Source organism: Barbatula barbatula, assembly GCF_947034865.1.
Source record: "Barbatula barbatula genome assembly, chromosome: 12".
Classification (NCBI taxonomy): domain Eukaryota; kingdom Metazoa; phylum Chordata; class Actinopteri; order Cypriniformes; family Nemacheilidae; genus Barbatula; species Barbatula barbatula.
Window position 1 is genome coordinate 8,357,347 of NC_136775.1, and position 22,904 is coordinate 8,380,250.

Consider the following 22,904-nt stretch of genomic DNA (forward strand, 5'->3'; position numbering starts at 1 on the left):
TAACCAAAGATGATTGTGTACGAATGAGACTATGCAGTTGATTTAATGTCAGAATCATATAAAAACAAGATTATACGGATGATTTTATTCTAGAATCATTATACTTGGTCTATGATCATTTATTTGTGAGCGTACAATGAGCTGTATGTTTCGGTGATTGTAACATAAAATACCAAATACACACCACGTTAAAATGTGGTTATCACTGCTGTACAAACTTTATTAGTGCTTTGTAAAAAAAATGAAATGCTTGCAAGGATTTCTGGTTTCCCTCTCTTTCCAGTAGTTGGCAGAAATGCAACATTAAAGGGTTTGCCGATCCCTATATCATGAACAAGACGTTTACTAAATATTACATTGTAAAATGAGTTTCAAACACAACTCTTGTGCACATTGTGTCGTTTTAGAATAATAGCAGGATAATTAGTCAACAAAATCCTGAAGATCAATTACTTGAAGAACGTTGGCAGACATGCAAAATCCATAAATGTAGTCGTTTTTGATACTGAGGAAATTTAAGAATATGCAACTTTGCAGGATATGCAGGATTGCAGCTAGGGCTAACAAGACTTTATAATCCGGATGATTCGAAATGGAATTCTAAGTTCAGTACTTGGGAATTCTAGTGATCGGGGATGGGACTGATGATAACATCCAAGTAGTCTCCCATACTCCAAGTGTACCGACACCCTGCATTGAGTACTGAACACACACACCGTGAAGAAACTGCAGAGCAGTGGGCAGCCATTTTTTACACAGCGCTTGGTGCTTAGGCCACAACTCAAACCCTCGCAAATTATTCTATTCTGTTACATTTTAATGTTGTTTTATCATGTGCATGTTGGATGCTGTATTTGTGTTGTTTTTACAAGTAGATCCACATATGATCTACTTGTGAAAACAATACAAATACAGCATCTCATTCCAAAGGTTCTAAAAATGTAACAAGACAATGCAATTCATTTTCCACTTTCTGTGGTGGTATAATAAAACCCAATGAATCTGTTTCTAGTCATACTTAACTAGACTGAGCATTGAAAACAGCTAATTTTATTCTACCATCACTTTGTCTCCTGCCTGCTGTTCTTCCCCTTCATTGCTGTATCGTGGTTAGTCTGAAGAGTTAACTCACAACAGAGTTCATATTTTGAGTACTAATTTAGTAATTTCCTGACAACGAAAGATCTGAAACTTTGTGCCAGAACTAGCCATAACTTCACTGATACACACGAATGACGTGTGACGCCTGCCTGAACACTTCACTGCCGCGCATGATTTACGTGACGTCAACGGCTCGTCTTGAATTCAATGCAATAAATAGCAGAATACAAAAACAGTTAAGACGTGGAGTGAGATGAGTGTGTGCTGAAAAGTCATATATTTGACCCCCTTGGAACGCCATAGTCTTCAGGAGGTAATCACCATATGTGCCTACAACGTCCAATGTTACGTCGTCACAACGAATATGGGAATCGCAAAGTTGTGTCGCTGGAACGTTGTGGCAACGAATATGGTCCTGTCCAGGAACGTCGTCCCAACGTAACTGCTGGGTAAGTTCTACCAACTACTAATTTAATAAACAGACTACACCAATCACGTACAAAGTTACTTAATGGATATTCTTGGTATGATACTTCGTAAGCTGAACAAAAGTTGAAACAATTATTACAAAAACAAATTCCAAGCTTTTAGCAAGATAAAAACATAATTTATTATGAACATTTGTACAAAAAAGTGTTCACAGTTTAGATAAAAGCACCAGGGACTAGAAGATAGAATTGACAGGCAGTCAGCAGATCACCACAATGGCATCAAGGAATTTTCTCAGCACATAGTTTTCTTGAATTAAGAATGCGGCTCTGTAAAACAAACACACACACAACAGACTTGTAGAGTGTTAAAAACTGTAACACTAATTATACTTGCAAATCAATGAACAGAACATCACCCAAAAATATGGTAAACCACAACCCATTAGCAAATTCCAAATGTATTTGGAGTATCTAAACTTTATTACACTTGTCTACATTACCTGTTTCTCTTCAGGTGTAAGTTCCCCCTCCACAGCCACCACCTGATACTGTCTGTGTTTGAGGGCACTGGGGAACTTGCGCATGCGGCGTACCAATGCGGCTGCTGTATCCTGCGACAATGCACGCCTCATTTCCTCAGGTGCAAATGATGGATCAAAGATCAGCAAACACAGGGTGCCATTAGCTTTCTGTTCCACTCCTACAATGGAACGACTGTGGCCTGATCAAAAACACAAAAAGTCACGTTTGCGTTGCTAGTGCCATGCAGTAACAGCTGAGTACTGAAAGCCCTGATTAAAAATAGACATGCACACACCAAACATACTGATTTAATACACTTTACGTTGCACTGGATAACAATGTTTGCCAAATGCATAAATGTAAAAGTGATGTAATAAAATAAATATTGTCCTATACAAATATTGGTAAATATTGTTTGAATAAAGTTCTATAATTAGACTTTGAACCATCGTTAACGCTTTTTCAATACCTTGGTGCTGGAGGTATAGGGGTGGTAATGACGTCTGCATGATTCTGGGTGGTAGTCTTGCTCCCCTACTGGCTGAGTGCGAGAAATACAATTTCATCCACTCAAACAGTCTGGGATGCGTGTCTCCCGGGCCAGTGGGCTTGTGAAAATCCACAATTCGAGCTCTGAAAATCCGTTAAAACAATTACAATCATATTTAAACTTAAGATATTTAAATCTTTTTATCATGAAGCATACTTGACATTAAGGGAGGTGAGAACAGCATAGATTTCTGTGGCCCCTATCCAAGCTCGTGTCCCCTGCAGCCGATGGTTGAAGTGTGAAGCTCCCTGAGGATCTGCACCTTGGCTCCATGCTTCCTCGATTACGGCTTGCACCCTCGGAATGCTGGGAATTGCTCCTGTGGTGGAAAATTAGGATCACAATTTAAAAAATATATACATATAATGTAACTAAGTAATATAATGCACTCTCAGCAGTATAAAGACATTAGTCACAAGAAACACAGGTATTTTACCAGGTAAAGATTTATACTGCTCCATTCTATGTAGTGATGAAAGCAGCATCTGGAAGTTTCTGTAGCCACATCCCCATCCTTTGTCACCTTCTGAAGAGGAGTAGTGATCGGTCTCAGCACAGAGCCAGACATGAGCACAGTCAGAGACTTCCCTCTGGTAGTGTTTATACAGAGCTGCCATGAGTCCTGAAACAGAACGGTCAAAGCATGTTTAGCTTTTTTAGGTGTTTCTACTGCTTCATTAATAATTAAAACAAATTGATCATAAAAGAATGACATAGAACTAGACAGAAAATATGCAGGAACAACATTATGCTTCGATATGTAAATTTTGGCTGATAACCGATAATTCTTAAACAATGGAAGCCGATAAGCGATATATTGGCCGATATACCGTATCTACATATTATTATAAAATATCCTAAGACTAAAACAAAAGGCAAAAAGTTGACAACTGCTTTTATTTTACAACAGTCACTGCAGAAAACATGGTAACCATTAGTTCTCTTTTCCCCCCCTGAAAATCATGTACCATGCCTACTTTAAACTAGTTTATGATTCTTTAACCCTCAAACTTTTCTGGTATATTTTTTATTTAATAAACAAATTGTAGATGTTTTTCCAGAGCAACCCCGAAAAAATATCTTAATAGCCACATGTCTAACAGGTCTCAAGACAGAAAAGCATTCAGACAGCAGTTCAAACAATATGCTTTTGTTCCTATAATTTACACATGAATAAATACTGTATCTACATACTGTACCTACATCAACAATCTTTTGCCAGTAGCGGCAAGAGAATGATCATGACAGAAAGACAGTTAAAATACAGTACAATACTGTGATCAGCGTGCAGCTGAAGAAGTTTAACCAGAGGAAATTATTTATGATTTATCAGCTACATTATCTCTGGCTAAATTTTATTATTAAATGACCATTTATTGGCCGATAATTTATCGGGCATCCCTAATGCAAACGTAACATTACAAAGATGACTTGACTTGTAGTGTAGTGTAACAATATTCCCTAAAGACCTGATGTTTTGCTTCGTCCATCATCCACTCCAGAGGCCAGAGACTCCAGCATCTCCACCTTCTTCCTGTGGAACTCTGCTGGAACCATTTGACCTCGAGACACAGCCCTCTCCATATTCCTCTCCATCTGCTTCCTATAACCACCACTGCAATCAAGCCCAAACTGCCTCTGAAAAATCAGAGGGGAATTAAAAACACATCACGTAACCCAGCTGACTGGGTAGTATTCAGATCGGGGTTCCAATGTAGTTATGAGAAGAGACCATCAAAACATATCAAAACGCTTCAGTTCGGTCAAGTTTTACAGTGTGAAATGTTTTAATGTTTATTCATTATAAATTACACACTTTGTTTAGATTAATTCTTATAGCAACCTTTGCTTTAGCTAACCTGGAGCTTTTTAAACTCTTCAGATTCCCGCTTTGTCTCTGCCTCCTTCCACTTAAGCTCTTCCTCCTCCTGAAGTCTTCTGGCCAGATTCAGATCAGCATTTCCTAAACATTACAGTAAAATCATGTTTAATGAAAACATCCAAATCAAATCCATACTGATTCGCAATGACCTCAAAGTATTTACTGATGCACAACAGTATGGCAGAAACATTGCAGGAATACCAAGGTGTTTGACCCTTTTAAAACTTAAAGCTGAATACTGTACCTGCTGTAGAGGTTGAGTCATACTCCATGTGTAGATCAACATGCTCCTGTAGCGAGCCGCTGTCGGAACAGCTCAGAGAACACAGTGGACACAAATAACCTGTTGAATCTGAAAGTCATGAAGCTGCAGTTTAGTGTGGTCATTTACTTCTGTGAGTGAGTAGAACTGCTTTTCATTTTTGAAGGAATTACTGCAAAATGAAAACTCACCTAAACTATAGTTGCCTCTAGAACATTCTTCAGTTGATGTACCAACACCAGAAATTGCCCCTTAAAGGACAATAAAAAAATGCACGTTTTATTACTGCAGACCATACTAGAGTTGCTTTAGCTACATTACTGGTTACACTTGTAAATAACTTGTTGCAACTAGAAATATTGTGCAGTTTCAGATTTATATTTTGGGATAAGAAACCTTTGGCCATGTCCTGGTCCTTTAGATGTGACTCGACATGTTCCTGCAGAATAAAGCAGTCGCTAAAGACAAGACTGCACATGGGACATAGAAAGTGACCCTCTGCAACACATAAATAAAACCATATTAAGTGTCTTAGCGAAAAACTTTACTTTAGACTTTGAAGTTGAAAAGTCAGGATCACCTTTATTTGGCGAGGACAAGCGCATTTCCTTTGATTTTCGATGCCCTTGTTCACCTTCCCAGCTTTTCTCACGACAGTTGCTGAGTGGTTGTGTAGTTCTGACCAGTTTGAATGCACCACTTGCTGTGGCAGCTGCAGGGGGTGAACTGTTCGGTCTAGATGACATCCCCTTAGAAAGAGTGGCCCCTGTATTCGGAGTGGGCATTCCGTTTACCTGACAGTGTTTAGGTGAGTGAGTTGATGCTTGAGAAACCGTACGCATACCAGTTCCCTTAGTCCTTGCAAAATTGATTTCATCTATTGGACTTTGCAGAATCCTGTCCTTTGAGGTTCTTTGGCTACTATCAGACGCAGTTGTACGCATGACCTGGCAGTCATTTTCTATGTGTGCGGTGTTTATGTGGAAGCTCAGCTCGTCGTATGAGATCCCTGACAGTGAGCAGAAAGGGCAGGCCATCTCATCCTCCAGATGACTGAGGAGGAGATGCGTCTTCAGGTCGGCCTCCGACATAAACTCTTCACAGCAGATGTCACACACAGGCATTGTCTGGACAAATGGAAATTACTTTGATTTACTAATATATGGTGTTTTACATAATAATGTAAACCAACTAACAACTATAATAGTTTATTTGGGTCTCTACTGGTAATGTATTGGGTTCTATCAAGCTTTTGGTGTTTGATTAGGTCTGAGAATTGTTAGTGATTCGATGATTGATTCTTTTAGTCCTATGTTTTTATGTTTCTATGGATTTTTTGTTATTTACTATCTATAGACAGCACTTTGGTCCATTTAAATGGCTTTGAAAGTGCTTTATGAATAAACTTTGAGTTGAGTATAGTCTTATGGCGCTTTTCCACCGCATAGTACCGCACGGTACAGCTCACTTTTGGAAAGTTTTTCCACTGGGTCCAGTACCAAGTACCTGATACTTTTTTTAGCACCCCCTCGGATGAGGTTCCAAGCGTGCTGTACCGATACCAAAATGTGAGTAGTTTACACACAGCTCACTGATTGGACAGAGAGAATTGCACAACATGAATACGTATTGGCCGGTAGTTTACCGCGGTCAAGCCAGCCGCAGTTCGAAAATACACGGTCAAGCCAGCCGCCGTTTGATTCATTATGCGCGCATACTTCGTAAACTACGGTAATTTCTAGAAACACCGCTTTAAAAGCTTTATTTAAATGCGGATCGTCTGTGTGTCTCCTCAATATTATATATTGCGTTTTACGTTTAGAATTTCCGTAATTGAAGAACATTTTTGTCAGAATGTTTGCATTATGCATGTTGTGAAAGCAATGTCTCCGTCTGCAACTTTTGTTTAACAGTTACTGTTACTGATATTTCCATCAAATAAAACGGGTTAAAATTGTTTTACCTGTAGCCTACTCCTGTGAAATTATTTTTTTAATGTGTATCCTATAGTAAATGTGTTGTTAGTGTCTAAATGATTAGCTACAAAATGCAAATACATGATTTTAATACAGTAACATAAATTTGTACAAGTTTAACTGTGGAATGGCTTTTGAAAGCGTATTATAGCGTTTTGAAAAACCATGCTTTCCTACTATAATGACTTATAACTAATGGTAATGGTTTACTATAGCATTTGGGAGAAATTGTAATTTATCCAATTTAAATGCCTATAGAAACAAGATTTCTAATAAGTTTCAAAAACGGATGGTCGGTTCCTGTAGGGGGCATCCCACAGTATATGCACAACATATATGGACTTATTTTACTGTAGCATTTGGGAGAAATTGTCAGTTTTCCAATTTAAATGCCTATAGAAACATGATTTCTAATAAGTTTCACAAACGCATGGTCGGACTCTGTAGGGGGCATCCCACAGTATATGCACAACATATATGGACTTATTTTACTGTAGCATTTGGGAGAAATTGTCAGTTTTCCAATTTAAATACCTATAGAAACATGATTTCTAATAAGTTTCACAAACGGATGGTCGGACTCTGTAGGGGGCATCCCACACTATATGCACACCATATATGGCCTCATTTTACTGTAGCATTTGGGAGAAATTGTCATTTTTCCAATTTAAATGCCCATAGAAACATGATTTCTAATAAGTTTCACAAACGTATGGTTGGACTCTGTAGGGGGCATCCCACACTATATGCACACAATATATGGACTTATTTTACTGTAGCATTTGGGAGAAATTGTAATTTTTCCAATTTAAATCCCTATAGAAACATGATTTCTAATAAGTTTCAAAAACGGATGGTCGGTTCCTGTAGGGGGCATCCCACAGTATATGCACACCATATATGGACTTATTTTACTGTAGCATTTGGGAGAAATTGTAATTTTTCCAATTTAAATGCCTATAGAAACACGATTTCTAATAAGTTTCAAAAACGGATGGTCGGTTCCTGTAGGGGGCATCCCATACTATATGCACACAATATATGGACACATTTTACTGTAGCATTTGGGAGAAATTGTAATTTTTCCAATTTAAATGCCTATAGAAACATGATTTCTAATAAGTTTCACAAACGGATGGTCTCTTCCTGTAGGGGGCATCCCATACTATATGCACACAATATATGGACACATTTTACTGTAGCATTTGGGAGAAATTGTAATTTTTCCAATTTAAATGCCTATAGAAACATGATTTCTAATAAGTTTCACAAACGGATGGCCTCTTCCTGTAGGGGGCATCCCACACTATATGCACACCATATATGGACTCATTTTACTGTAGCATTTGGGAGAAATGGCGATTTTCCCGATTTAAATGCCTATAGAAACATGATTTCTAATAAGTTTCACAAACAGATGGTCTCTTCCTGTAGGGGGCATCCCATACTATATGCACACAATATATGAACTTATTTTACTGTAGCATTTGGGAGAAATTGTAATTTATCCAATTTAAATGCCTATAGAAACACGATTTCTAATAAGTTTCACAAACGGATGGTCGGTTCCTGTAGGGGGCATTCCACACTATATGCACAAACAATTATTATTGTGACATTTTTTTTCGGCCCGTAACCAGTCGTAACAAATCGTCTGGCTTATTGAGGAATGGTGAGCTATGACTTTTATAAGCGATCAGGCGTAGGGGGTATGATGGGGGGCAAAAACTCGCCCCAAAAATCCCATTGACTTAATTTTACGACAAATTTCGGCGGGTCGTAGCTCCGAGCGAGAATTGCGTTGAGATACATGCTGGTAACGACATTTGAAGAGGCTGGCAGGCCCTGTAAGAACATACCTCACAATGGGGTGTAAGTTGCACCCCTGGGGCGTAGGAGCCCCCCCAAAAAGCCCCACTGACTATAATGGATGCCCATATAAGGAGTTAAAATGTCCCGCATGATATAACTTAGCAGTACCAGGCAACGAATCAGCATCCCAGGAACTTCAAAAAGATATGAAGCCACGCCCATAGCAACCATTTACATGGACTTAGCAACCGATCCTATAGACTTCCATTATAAATGGCCCACATTGATATCTTGTCCACACAGTGTCGTAGAGACAAGGGGGTGGTCTCATTTGACTCAGGCATTCAATTAGTCGGTCACAGGATCATTGTGAAGCTTTTAAGCCACGCCCATTGCAACCAAATAGGTTTACTTATTTTACAAGATGTATATCTCTGCATCAGAACATCGTAGATACATGGGAGTTGGTTCATTTCACTTATACCTCAGAGTTTTATAAATTGTTTAATGCCAAGCCACGCCCATGGCAACCAAACAGCTTAGCTTAGCAACCGTTAGGGCCAATAGCAAAACCTTCATCTTTGCATCAGAACATCGTAGAGACATGGGGGTTGGCTGTTTCACTAGTGGTTTGAAGGGTCATCCCCCTAGCCCAACACCAGCATTTTGCCACATTAGCACCACTTTACAATTTCTTCAGAGAATGTACCTTTCAATTTATAATTAATGTGTCTATAACTTTTGAAGCAGAAAAATGACAATTTTGGCCATCCGTTTTTGAAACTTATTAGAAATCATGTTTCTATAGGCATTTAAATTGGGAAAATCGCCATTTCTCCCAAATGCTACAGTAAAATGAGTCCATATATGGTGTGCATATAGTGTGGGATGCCCCCTACAGGAAGAGGCCATCCGTTTGTGAAACTTATTAGAAATCATGTTTCTATAGGCATTTAAATTGGAAAAATTACAATTTCTCCCAAATGCTACAGTAAAATGTGTCCATATATGGTGTGCATATAGTATGGGATGCCCCCTACAGGAACCGACCATCCGTTTTTGAAACTTATTAGAAATCGTGTTTCTATAAGCATTTAAATTGGAAAAATGACAATTTCTCCCAAATGCTACAGTAAAATGAGGCCATATATGGTGTGCATATAGTGTGGGATGCCCCCTACAGAGTCCGACCATACGTTTGTGAAACTTATTAGAAATCATGTTTCTATAGGCATTTAAATTGGAAAAATTACAATTTCTCCCAAATGCTACAGTAAAATGAGTCCATATATGGTGTCCACATAGTGTGGGATGCCCCCTACAGGAAGAGACCATCCGTTTGTGAAACTTATTAGAAATCATGTTTCTATAGGCATTTAAATTGGAAAACTGACAATTTCTCCCAAATGCTACAGTAAAATAAGTCCATATATGTTGTGCATATACTGTGGGATGCCCCCTACAGGAACCGACCATCCGTTTTTTAAACTTATTAGAAATCATGTTTCTATAGGCATTTAAAGTGGAGAAATTACAATTTCTCTCAAATGCTACAGTAAAATGAGGCCATATATGGTGTGCATATAGTGTGGGATGCCCCCTACAGGAACCGACCATCCGTTTTTGAAACTTATTAGAAATCATGTTTCTATAGGCATTTAAAGTGGAGAAATTACAATTTCTCTCAAATGCTACAGTAAAATGAGACCATATATGGTGTGCATGTAGTCAGGGATGCCCCCTACAGAGTCCGACCATCCGTTTTTGAAACTTATTAGAAATCGTGTATTAAAACCACTAAACTTGTTTTGAACAAATAAAAATCATGTTAATTGTCGTAGGAGTATAGATATTAAACAAATAATTGAATTGGATAAACTGTTTTATATGCAGGACCAAGGTCTATAATAATAGGCTAGTTTTAGACGGAGACATTGTTTTTACAATAAAGTAGGCCTACTTTAGCCTACAGAAATTATAATGCAAACATTCCGAAAAAAATACATTAATTACTACAAAAACGACATATTCTAAACGTAAAACGCAATATATAATATGGAGGAGACACACAGACGATCCGCATTTAAATAAAGCTTTTAAAGCGGCGTTTCTAGAAAGTACCGTAGTTTACGAAGTATGCGCGCATAATGAATCTAAACGGCGGCTGGCTTGACCGTGTATTTTCGAACTGCGGCTGGCTTGACCGCGGTGTTAGACCTATGCTTTGTGACAGTTAAATAACGCAATGCTAAATGCTACTTTAGCTTACCCTCGTGCGCCGTCGAGTAAACCAAATGATTGATAAAGATATAATAATTTGTTTTGGTATTAAAATGTAATAACTTAACTCAATATATTAATTTCATACTAATAGCAAAACAACGTCAGCCCAGATTTACGCTAACTGCGCTGAATTAAACTAAGATCTTGATTATTCGTCTCTATACGGCAAAGGTCGTTATTATGTATCACTTCTGCACACAAATACATTGTGTAACAGCCACACAGCTAAACATCATACGTGACACCGTAGATAATGAGCTTTAACCACACAAATTGCAACTTTCTCTCAAAAATTGGACCGTTGCGCTACTTACTCATTTAAACGAGGTAGATACCGTAACTCTCACAGTCCTCCGTTTCACTTTCCTCTGTTATTATTGAATCGGGCAGCTCGTAAAAACCGGAAGCAACACGGGATGTGACGTCCCCCGCTCTTCGACGCCATATTGCTATCAGCTGAAACTCGGGAGGGTTCTTGAGAGGAATATTAAAACACACGGACAGCATTTCCCTCTCAGATCTACCGCGAATGGGTGAGAGTTATCTAGCGTTTATGGTGTGAATGTCGTTTTTGTTCAGGAAGGAAGCAGTACGTTGACAGATCACTTTGACATCTAGTCATTGCTAGCAAAACACGGTTAGCACGGTAGCTAACATGAGCTGTTAAAGTTAAGCATGCAGGATTTTTGATAATAAAAGTAACATTCTAAAGTGTTATTTGTCTCTCGTTAGCTTTTTCTTATAAATACACTGATTTATGATCGTATCGTCTGGCTGTGACAGGTCGGCAGTTGTAAACATTGGAAATGTGTTTCTGTTTCACTGGGGAACGGCAGCAACACAAATGTTTTCTTTTATGCTAAGCGTAATTAAATTGAACTGTTCTATTTTAGTTGTGAGTTTGGGAAACTTTAGAGCTGTGTTTGTGTAAATGGCTTGGAAATATTATTGCTGTCCTTCACTGCCATTCCACTCATACATACCTTTCTTCTTCTGATCGGATTACAACAGCACAATTAAAAACTATGTATTTATCTTAACCCAGCATGAAGGATTTAAAGATATCTTTTGAGGTTTTCCTTTATCATGTAAACACATTTTATCTCTTTTTTTAAATTGTGACTGTGATGGTAAGTCACTGAACTTAAAGAAAATGTATGATGTATTGGAATGTAAATATCTTGTTGTAAATGTAAATGAGACATTGGTAATAAATTATATTAAACCCCCAGCCTATTGAAATAAACGGTTCAGTTTTAAAGGGTGGGAGCAAAAGAAGCTAAACAACTGGAACATGAATCAAATAACCAAATAATAAAGCAAGTTTAACAGGGTTTCTGCTTCACTTGTTTGTTATGTTGCACAGATGATACAACAATTGACAGCTACAATACGTTTGAAATAAACCACCTCTTATGTAATCTCAAATTCTTAATTCATATTAGATGCTTGCTGGTTCAACCAGTTGTAGTCCTAAATCCTTATTGACAAAAATGTGAGCTACAGTATAACCTGAATATTTCCTACTTTGATCCTCAGACGCAATGGCAAGTCCAGGCAATGTAAACTATCGAATGAAGAGCTACAAGAATAAAGCCCTGAACCCCCAAGAAATGCGGAGACGGAGAGAGGAGGAGGGAATACAGCTTCGCAAACAGAAGAGGGAGGAGCAGGTTTGCCTAAGGCCTTCTTAAATGTTTTTATGTGTACTAGGTGAACTTCTACACAATATAAAGTAATGCGGGTAGAGGTTGCTTTAAATGTTCATTTTACACTTTCTCTGTTTTAGCTGTTTAAAAAGAGAAATGTATGTCTACCACCTGGTGATGAGTCCATGCTGGAATGTCCCATTCAGGACCCTGGCATCAGCTCCACTGTACCTGTATCAGGTGTAAGTATTCCTGAACACTAGCTAAACTACTTGGCAATTTATACATGCTTATTTTTGCAAATGACAGAATTTATGACGATGTTGCAATAAAATATGCCCTGTTTTTATTAGGCATGTTTATATTTGCACAGTGTATAAATAGAAATGAAGTCAGTACATCTAACAACATGTCAATCTGAATGTGTACAGGAAGGAGTTATAACCCAAGATGTGATCCAGATGATCTTCTCAGATGATCCAGACCAGCAGTTAATAGCCACTCAAAGGTTCAGAAAGTTGCTCTCTAAAGGTCTGTATGTTCAGTATCTCATAGACTCCGATGATAAGCGTTTAAAGCCATTGAAAGAATACCATAATAACATCTGTTGCCTGTTATTGTCCCTCAGAGCCCAATCCTCCCATCGATGAGGTCATCCACACACCTGGTGTTGTAAACAGATTTGTAGAATTTCTAAGAAGAAACGATAACTGCACCCTGCAGGTAAGAGCATGTCAGCACTGGCCTTATCAGACCGTGAGTTGGGCATTGTGATTTTGACATGATGTGTTGTTGCTTGTTTTAACCAGTTTGAAGCAGCCTGGGCCCTGACCAACATTGCATCTGGGACCTTTTTACACACCAAGGTTGTCATTGAGACAGGAGCTGTGCCCATCTTCATAGAGCTGCTCAACTCAGAAAATGAGGATGTACAAGAGCAGGTGATTTTATAGGTGTTAGTATACTTTATCAAGCAGGACTTAAATCCAAGAGGACTTGACATTGATCCGGTGTGTATGATTGTTGTTGCAGGCGGTGTGGGCATTAGGGAATATTGCCGGGGATAATTCAGAATGCAGAGACTACGTCCTTAACTGTGGCATCTTACCGTCTCTTCAGCAGTGAGTGTCCTGTACTGATCTCATTCATGTGGTTGATTATTTTTGTTGCGTTGTCTTTACTGAGGTGTGCACTGAAGTTTTTTAAGCATGTGCCGTAGTGGGAAATTTCCAGAACAGTCCTTAAAGTGGCAATCCGTAAGAATGGCCTCTTTGTTGCTGTCTCAGTTTGTAGTTGCTACTGCAGGTGATGAACGGAGGTATTTTCTTTGTGATTCGGCACTGCTCAACTGTGCTGATGAGTCTGATGTTTTGAGTCGTATGTCACGTGTGGCCTGTCACGGTGCACAGGTGAGAATCTTTCCTGTACATCAGTAGCGCATGTAAAATACATGACGGAGAACATGACAGATGATATAACACGAAACAAATGAGAACATAAACAGACCCAAATAGCGCAAACAGAGGCTGTGTTGCTGTGTTTTAATATTATTTTGGGTGCTGGGTCATATTTATACCTGCCAACACTGCCGTTTTGGCCGGGAGCCCCCACGCTGTTTTGTTATACGTGCACATACTGCACATTATGGTAAAAGCTTATTTATGGATTTCAAAATAAAAGCGATTTATGGCGAACGCATTTTCTCTATCAGTAATTTTTTTTATAAGTGCACAGACTCATTTCACTTTTAATTGAGACTATCCCACCTCAGTGTGTAGCTCAAACAATATCAGGACTTTATATTCTGGACCTGTGAAGCTCTGGTGAACTCCATGCCCAAGAGGGTTAAGGCAGTGCTGGAAAATAATGGTAGTCACACAAAATATTGAACTTTGGGACTAATTTGGACATTTTCGCTTAGGGGTGTACTCCCTTTTTGTTGCTAGCGGTTTAGACATTAATGGCTGTGTGTTGAGTTATTTTGAGGGGACAGCAAATTTTCACTGTTATACAAGTGTGAATTTATTATACTGTTATACTCACACTACTTTTACATTTTAGCAAATTGTCATTTCTTCAGTGTTGTCACATGAAAAGATATAATAGAATATTTACTAAAATGTTAGGGGTGTACTCACTTCTTTGAGATGCTGTATATATACATAAACTATATGCAAAGCCTTGCCATAATATTTGGGAAACAATACATTTGAGTGAAATCACAGAGCACGAGTCCTATCACATTCCCTTTTTCTTTGTGAACTCTCATCAGTTTGTGCTTTCTTGGTTTTCACAACTGATGAATCCCCAGATGTAAGTGTTGCTTGGCGTTTAAAAGCAAAAGTACTAAATGCTGCCATAAATGATACTAAAAGTTTCCGAGAAACATTTTCTGTATACAATCCTACCCAGCAGTTGTGAGGACATGCTACAAACCATGTTCCACTCGCAACATCCACACGCAGGCTAGCAGTCCGATCCTCTTGGTTCGAATGTGACGAAATGACGTAAAGCCGAAAGACACCAAATAAAGATTTCAGACCCGATAAGGAAAATTACAAAAAACTATTTTATTTTTAATAAAAAAAAAATACGGATTGCCACTTTAATCTCCATTATATTCTGAATACGTACGAGACGGCCATCTAGGGGTCTGATTTTATAGTGCAACTGTTACATATTTTCCTCCCCTTGATAGGTTGCTTGCAAAATCAAATCGGCTCACCACCAACCGTAATGCAGTGTGGGCCCTGTCTAACCTGTGCAGAGGGAAAAATCCCCCTCCAGAATTTGCAAAGGTGGGTGAAACCAGTTCAGGATAAACCACATTTCAAACTCTTCAGAAATACTTAGTCATCTGATTTTAATGTTAGATAATCTTTTTCGTGTGGGGCTGTGAGGCTTGTTTACCATGTAAACCTGACAAACCCAGCAAGCAGCTTTTGTTTTTTACAGGTGTCGCCCTGTCTGAGTGTGTTGTCCAGATTGCTCTTCAGCAGTGATCCTGATGTTCTCGCAGATGCCTGCTGGGCACTTTCATACCTATCAGATGGGCCCAACGACAAAATCCAGACAGTCATTGATTCAGGCGTTTGTCGAAGGCTGGTGGAGCTGCTCATGTGAGGAGAAAATATTCTAAAACAAACAAACTTAAGTGTAAAAGTGCAAGTTCTGACTTGTTAAGGATCAGATCAGTAAATTCAATATTGTCAATTAATGTGCAAAATCTAACTTTTAATGTTGTCTGATCTCAGGCACAGTGACTATAAGGTTGTGTCCCCTGCACTGAGAGCAGTGGGAAACATTGTAACAGGAGATGATATTCAGACCCAGGTACAGCATTTTCCTTCATGCACATTCGTGCCTGGAAAGATTGAAATCTGCCATTGAGGTCTTTGGACACTGTTATTACTGCTGAATGCATGTGATGATCTCCAAATGTTTTGTGATGGGGTGATCCTGAATGATGCCTGTTTTGTACTTTCAAGGTAATCCTGAACTGTTCCGCTCTCCCCTGCCTGCTCCACTTACTCAGCACTCCAAAGGAGTCCATCAAAAAAGAAGCCTGCTGGACCGTCTCTAACATCACAGCTGGGAACCGAGCACAAATCCAGGTAAAGTCATCTGATGCTTAGACAGGTCTTGAGATTGGTCGTCAGTTTGTCCGGTGGCTTATAGACATCATCTCTGTTGCAGGTGGTGATTGATGCTAACATCTTCCCAGTGCTTATTGATATTTTGCAAAAGGCAGAGTTCCGTACCAGAAAGGAGGCGGCGTGGGCAATTACCAACGCCACATCTGGAGGCACGCCAGAACAGATCAGGTAGCATCTTTCAACAGAATCCGTTAAATTTACAGACTTTCTGTATGAGACGGACTGATTGCATCACCGTTCGTTTGAGTAAAATGTTGGACTGTTCTCAGAATGTTCATCTCGGTTTGTTTATTTATTACTATATGTGGTTGATGTCCATGGTTATTTACCTATAATCTGTTTTATACAGGCTTATATTTAAGCATTTTGGTTGGAATAAGGATGTCATACTCATATCAAAACATGCTTTACATACAGGTACCTGGTATCTCTTAACACCATAAAGCCCATGTGCGACTTGCTGACGGTGATGGACTCCAAGATTGTGCAGGTGGCTCTGAACGGCCTGGAGAACATCCTCAGACTTGGAGAACAGGAGTCTAAACAGAATGGAACCGGGCTCAACCCATACTGTGCCCTAATTGAAGAAGCTTACGGTAGGCTAGTCTCACTTTATACAAATGTTATTATACATAGTTGGCCAACCACAAAATCCTTTATTTATTTTGGTTGCCATAATTTCAAGTTAGTTTTGTTCTCAGCCCACTGCACTAAACGGCCATCCACAAGATGGCAGTAGGGCTAAACTATGTGTTTTAGGAAGTCAGTCAATGTGATGTTTAATCTCTAGTGACCACAGTTTCTGTTTGTTTGACTGTATATAATACATCAAATGACGTACATGGCATAAAACTATTTTTTATAGTTTTGTGGCAAAAGTTGTTTCTTTTCTGTCCAATAAATAATTCATTAAATAAAAATTAAAGGAGCGGTGACTCCAGCACTTTATAAATGTGACTCACGGTTACGTCCATCCTCAGGCTTGGACAAGATTGAGTTCCTGCAGAGCCACGAAAACCAGGAGATTTACCAGAAGGCTTTTGACCTGATTGAGCACTACTTTGGGGCGGAGGAGGAAGATGCCAGCATCGCCCCGCAGGTGGATCAAGATCAGGCGCAGTACATTTTCCAGCAGCCTGAGGCGCCAATGGAGGGATTCCAACTCTAACCCTCATCCTGTGTTGCCGGCCAGGATTACAGGCCTTGTTTCCTCCATCCATCCTGCCTGGAGTTGCTTCGGCTGCAGCATTGCTTCAGCTATGGGAGCTCGGCAGCCGCTCCCACCAGAGATGATGTCTCCCCAACCTCACCCCAGTCCAATAGATTTTCCATGTCCAACGCGCCCATCTTCCAAGCTCCCTTGTTGCGAGAGAGGATGCGAGGTTTAGGATGCCAAAGCTCATAGACTGTAGTTTAAGTCTAGTAGGTGGTTTTGAAAAGCTTTTTATTGTTATTGTCGTATTATTTGACTTTGGCACTGGTGTCCTATTCTGAATTCTTCATGTCCCTTCAGAAATAGGAAGCTACCTCGTAATATCATAAGTGTGGGACAAGCATCCAGAGTTTGACAGTTCTCTTGTGGAGTAAGTGGGGTTCTATGCAAAGGATGTGTTTGGAGAGTCTACAAGGTGCTATTTGGAAAGACAGAGTTGGAAAGAATGTGTTTGGATATATGGTTGCATCGGATAAATTCTCTTGACTGCGTGCCATCACACCTACCGCTAATGTCATGCCGTGTTTGTTAAAAAACAAATATGACTCCTGAGGGCACATCGAGCCCAGTACACTATTTATTTTCATTTTCGTTTACTAGAATGGCCAAACTTGTATCTGAGAGATAAAGAGGAGTATTATGGTCACAATTACCACGTTGCATGCAGTTATTTGTGGTCACCAGACCACCGAAATGCATTTGTTTTTATGTTTGCATATCGTTGTTGTTGTGTAAGTTTGTTTTGATGTTTTCTTTTCAGTAACTTGTTTCTCATCTCTTAAGGTTTTTTTATTTGATTTATTCAATGTTTGACATTATCGAAAAACTCAGATTAAGTAAATACGTGTATATTACATATACAATGATGATAGAAGGAAAGACGCGTTTTTGATAATGTGGTCTGGCAAGGTTTGATATGCCATAAAATGCTGCTTTCTGTTGAACAATGTGAGCTTTTCCTCAAATTGCCCCTCTTAAATGTCCTTTAAGGAACTTGTTGCCTAATTCTTGTATATTTCTTTTCATCCCAGATGAAATTTTGTAATCATACACCTATCCAACAGAAAGTTTCTCTCCATTTATTTTTTGTAGCGATTAGAATTTACTTCCTTTTATTTGTTGCCCATGCATTACATGCGCCTGTGTTTCACTGAAAACAAGTTTGATGGATCCTTATAAGGATTTAATCATGGGAAGCATTTATGAAAACATAATTGTAAAATTAAACTTTATCAAGCACATTCAGTTGTGTATAGTTTTGTAATATTTCTCATACATGTTGGTACAATGTTTTCTAAGTTTGGGTTGCTTTTTTGCATTAGAAAAATATCTGTTTTAAGTTATTATTTGTACAGATTTACAGTATAGATGAGGTCATCGCTTTCTTCAGAGGCAATGTTGATATTGTGTGATATCATGTAGACAAATAAACAGCGTGTTCTTACGCATTGAAATATCAGGTGTACTGTGATTTAAAAGTGGTTTGACTTCCATTTCTCGGTATGACGTTAAGTTCAAAGACATTAGTTGTGACTAATAGTTGCGGTTAAAAGGCAGACGTCAGCATGCACTGTTTTCTCATTCGTGTCATTTGAATCACCTCCTTTTGGAATTAATAAGCAAGTCTGATCGTCACGCGACAAAGACAAACGTTGAGACAACAGGCTTGTCATTTACAGTATATCTTGGTCGCTTCCTTTGAATGCCACATCGTATAATAGCCAAACATCCTGTCTAGTTCAAATGTTTACTGTATTTAAATATGACTCGAATGATGAACTCAATGCACGCACAGGCCAGTCGCGATAGTCAATTTATCGACTTATCGCGCGATATATAAACGTGACGTTGGTAGTTTTTGGAGATGCAATATATCGCCATTGTGTTTATATATGCATTTTTTACATAAAAACATTTCAACATTGTATCCGATTGCGCTGTCTCTGTTAGCGCTGCCATGTGTCAGTGTGTGCGCGTGTGCCCGGGTTTTCACACACAATCACAAGCGCGCACACACGGGGCGGACAACGGCAGGTGAAAAGACTCGAGAAGTTCAACTTTGTTATCCTGATGAATAAAGGCAGTTCGGAATAGACAGTAATAATCGACTGGTGTCAAAGCAGAAAACCTCCCACTCCGATATGAAAACAAAGGAGCGCTTGAACAAGACGCTCTATTGCACTTTAAATAGGGAGGTGACGAAAACGACAACACAACTGATTAAAACAAAAGACGCATTTGGAGCTCGAGAGAGGTCTTACAGACAGTTAAGTTATGACATGTCATATGTATGAAAACACCTTAGACGAATTTCATGCAGCGTTTTTGTTCCTTTGAGGGGCACTTCACGAATGGAAAAGTCGTTTCAGAGACATTGTTTTTCATTGTTCATTTGGACAAGTGTATTTTTAAACGGCCACATGATGACATACAGTCGTGTTGACCTCTTCATGGTTCACATATCAAGGGCTCTGCTTACCTTGCTAAAACAGCATAACGTAATTCAACTAATAATGATTGAGGACTGGAAGTGTCGGCTTTATTGATTTTAAATATTTACACTCCAGTTATTATTTACATTACAATGGTCAAATATTATATTAAAAGTACTTTGTTCTGTAAAAGGGTGTACTTGCAATATAATGTCATTACTTAATCGGTGCCATAAAATATTTATAAAATGACAATAGGCCTAATATAATTATTTCTGATGCAATTAAGCGCCAAACTAAAAGTTGTTATCGCGACAACTCACAGTCATTTTTAAGATTCAGAAAGATTTTAAAATATTAAATATATGCTCGAAATGTTTTTTTATCAGTTCGTCTTTTTGAGATATTGAGCTTTAAAGTTTTTACATTTCATAGCAAAAATGATATGAGGAACGAATCTCTCTTATGCATGAAAAGGTTTTTTTTGGAATAGGTAAAAAATCCTTTTCGGTTAAGAAATATGGTTCTATTTGCAAAACATTCGTTAAAGGAATCCAATTTTAAGCAACACAAAAATTTACTTATAGCTTTTGTGAAATCATGAAATTAGTGTATTATAATGTGTAAAAAAGGTTCATTTGGTTTTAATGACACCTATTGCATTTTTAGGATGCTTGTTTTCTTGTTCAAGTTAAGCATAAACGGCTTTGCTAATTGTTGTATCAATATTTTATCAAATTACGTTTTAGAGATGAGCTGAAAAAACATAAAAATATTTATTTTTGTGATCAAGACTCTTGACTTTGGCATTAACTGCATTATAAGAGTCTATGTAGACACAGGTATTAGGAAGCTAGTGCTGCTGGATAGTGTTGTGTCTATACATATAATAAAATAATCTTCTCAACAAAACCTAAAACAAAAAAATACTGTAATTTGAACTACGCTCGTATCTATGTCGCATAATGTAAATATAAATAGATATAGTTCTTGAGAGCTACACAATACACTTTTCTTTGTCTTGGGGATTGTGTGTTTGATTGTCAAAATACTCTATATATATTTACATTATGCGACATAGATACGAGCGTAGTTCAAATTACAGTATTTTTTTGTTTCAGCGCATCTCTTCCGTCAACACGTCGCTGATTGATTTTTCCTAATTCTCTTTCCTTAAAAAAAAAAAAAACCTTACTAACCTCACTATTCTTAGCTTTTTTTATACTAGGCTTTAATGGACTAGTTTGATGCACTTATGTATTTTGTGGCCTATGTTGTTATAATTACTTCCAATGTTTCCTCATCTGTAAGTCGCTTGATAAAAGCGTCTGCTAAATGACTAAATCTAAATGTACTCTGGGCAAATATTTGACTATGGGAGCAACAACCTCAAACAACATAATTTAATTGGCAAACAATGCTAGACGTTATGCAAATCTGTATTCATGTACTCCGGGATAACATTACACAACATAATTGAGTACCGTACTTGGTCACGCTTCAGTATAGGGGGCAATTCTTGCTATATTAACAAACCATTAACTACGAATTTTTACCCAATAAACTCCTTTCCCCGCTTATTAATAGTTAGTAAGGTAGTTGTTTGGTTAAGGTATTGGGTAGGATTAGAGATTTAGAGCATTGTCATGCAGAATATGTGCTTATAAGTAGGCCTACTAATAAACAGCCAATATGTCAAAACAACAACTGAGAAATGCCCCCTATACTGAAGTGTTACCCAGCTTTGTGTTAAACCCGATTTAGTCCATTCAGATTAATAAAACTGGACATGCAGGTCTAGAAAGGGGAAAACCATGGAAACTGTAAAACTGAAAGATAGCCACAGGCAACAATCGCACACTGTCTGCACTTGTCAAAGATGACGTTTCACACAAAGAACAATGAAGAATTGACTCATCATCTGTCACCAGACTTTTTTAGAACCACTGCAAAAATTGCTGTAACTCAACCAACTTCTCACATTTCAAGTAAGATTTTTCTCACACTCTGTGACATTCGATACCGAGGTCTGTAATGTGCTCAGGCTGAGAGATAAAAAACATTCAATCCAAAACATTCAAACCTCATTTTAATATTATTAGCTCATTCAAAACAGCATAATAATTTCTTCAGTTAAAAAGATGCATTAATATAACACTCCACTTGCTAAAACAGCATTTTGTCCGGGGATCGAGGTAAAAAAGAGTGTGGCATATTTTTCTGTCTGGGAAAAGGGTTTGGGGCAAGTTCTCTATACTACACAGACTGTCACAAGCATTTAGCCCATAAAAAAGCTGATATATGTAGAAAAATGGCCACTGGGACTTTCACTCTTCCTCTCATAGTATTAGGCCTGCAGCAAAGAGGCTTGAGTTATATGACGAAAAAAGAGCAAACAGAAACGGAGAAGGGAAATTTAAATCTGGGCAGGTGAGGAAATGGATCTACATTTCTGAGAATTCATTTGAATAGAGTAAACATTACATTACCGAAGATATTGTTGAACTTGATTGTGGATATTCAAAACAAGTGTATATTAAGTGATTTTCATCATGTGCATCATGGCGGAGCAGGTTTACAGAACAAGTGTAACAGAAAAATATTTAAATAATTATATAGAAATAGCTAAATAGATGACAGATGTCATGTTATAGGAAATCCAATTGGCAAAGAGTGTTAAAGAAAATGAGTGTTGCTCAGTTTGATGACGCACTCCTCTTTAACCAGTGTGAATATAATTTCTGTATAACCTGTAAAAGTAATGTTCCATGAAAGATTAATACGATAAGACTGTTACAAAGATTGTAATCATATCCATTGCTAAGTTAGCTCACCAAAAAATGAAGTCTTCCATCATTTATTCACCCTCACATCTTTCCAAACCTCTATGACTTCCTTTTGCAGAACACAAGATATTTTAAAGAACGTTAGTAACCGAACAACAATGACACCCATTGGCTTTTATTTATGAACACAAAAGAAAAGCTAAATGGTTTTGAGCATCATGATGGTAAATTAAGTATGACATCATTTTTCTTTTTCCTCAAGCCGTAACAAGGAACCAAAACTCCAATATTAAAGAAGTGGAGAAATATGTAAACAAAGTATGTTTATTCTTCTTCCTTACCATAGCTA

General features: G+C 38.2%; 2 protein-coding genes across 3 annotated transcripts; one reads left to right on the forward strand and one right to left on the reverse strand.

The window, feature by feature from the left end:
- Positions 1-1,680: 1,680 nt before the first annotated feature.
- zufsp (zinc finger containing ubiquitin peptidase 1) lies at positions 1,681-11,281 on the reverse strand. Its single transcript, XM_079469251.1, has 12 exons — positions 11,134-11,281; positions 5,329-5,875; positions 5,145-5,246; positions 4,940-4,999; positions 4,731-4,838; positions 4,464-4,567; positions 4,074-4,242; positions 3,041-3,226; positions 2,761-2,923; positions 2,524-2,687; positions 2,033-2,253; positions 1,681-1,859 (listed from the first exon to the last, which is right to left on the reverse strand). The coding sequence occupies exons 2-12, from the start codon at positions 5,870-5,872 to the stop codon at positions 1,812-1,814; spliced, it is 1,869 nt and encodes a 622-aa protein (XP_079325377.1). The 5' UTR covers positions 5,873-5,875; positions 11,134-11,281; the 3' UTR covers positions 1,681-1,811.
- On the forward strand, positions 10,659-18,795 carry kpna5 (karyopherin alpha 5 (importin alpha 6)). Of its 2 annotated transcripts, XR_013787380.1 has the most exons (15): positions 11,231-11,352; positions 12,359-12,492; positions 12,609-12,710; positions 12,900-12,999; positions 13,097-13,191; positions 13,278-13,409; positions 13,501-13,589; positions 15,167-15,266; positions 15,424-15,587; positions 15,723-15,801; positions 15,957-16,082; positions 16,165-16,292; positions 16,542-16,720; positions 17,105-17,546; positions 17,638-18,788. XR_013787380.1 is itself a non-coding variant. In XM_079469252.1 (14 exons), exons 1-14 carry the CDS (start codon positions 11,349-11,351, stop codon positions 17,290-17,292), a joined length of 1,620 nt encoding a protein of 539 aa, XP_079325378.1. In that variant the 5' UTR covers positions 10,659-11,348; the 3' UTR covers positions 17,293-18,795. The 2 variants fall into 2 exon arrangements, 1 of the variants encoding a protein (XP_079325378.1); XM_079469252.1 differs by having other exon boundaries at positions 10,659-11,352; positions 17,105-18,795.
- Positions 18,796-22,904: the final 4,109 nt, after the last annotated feature.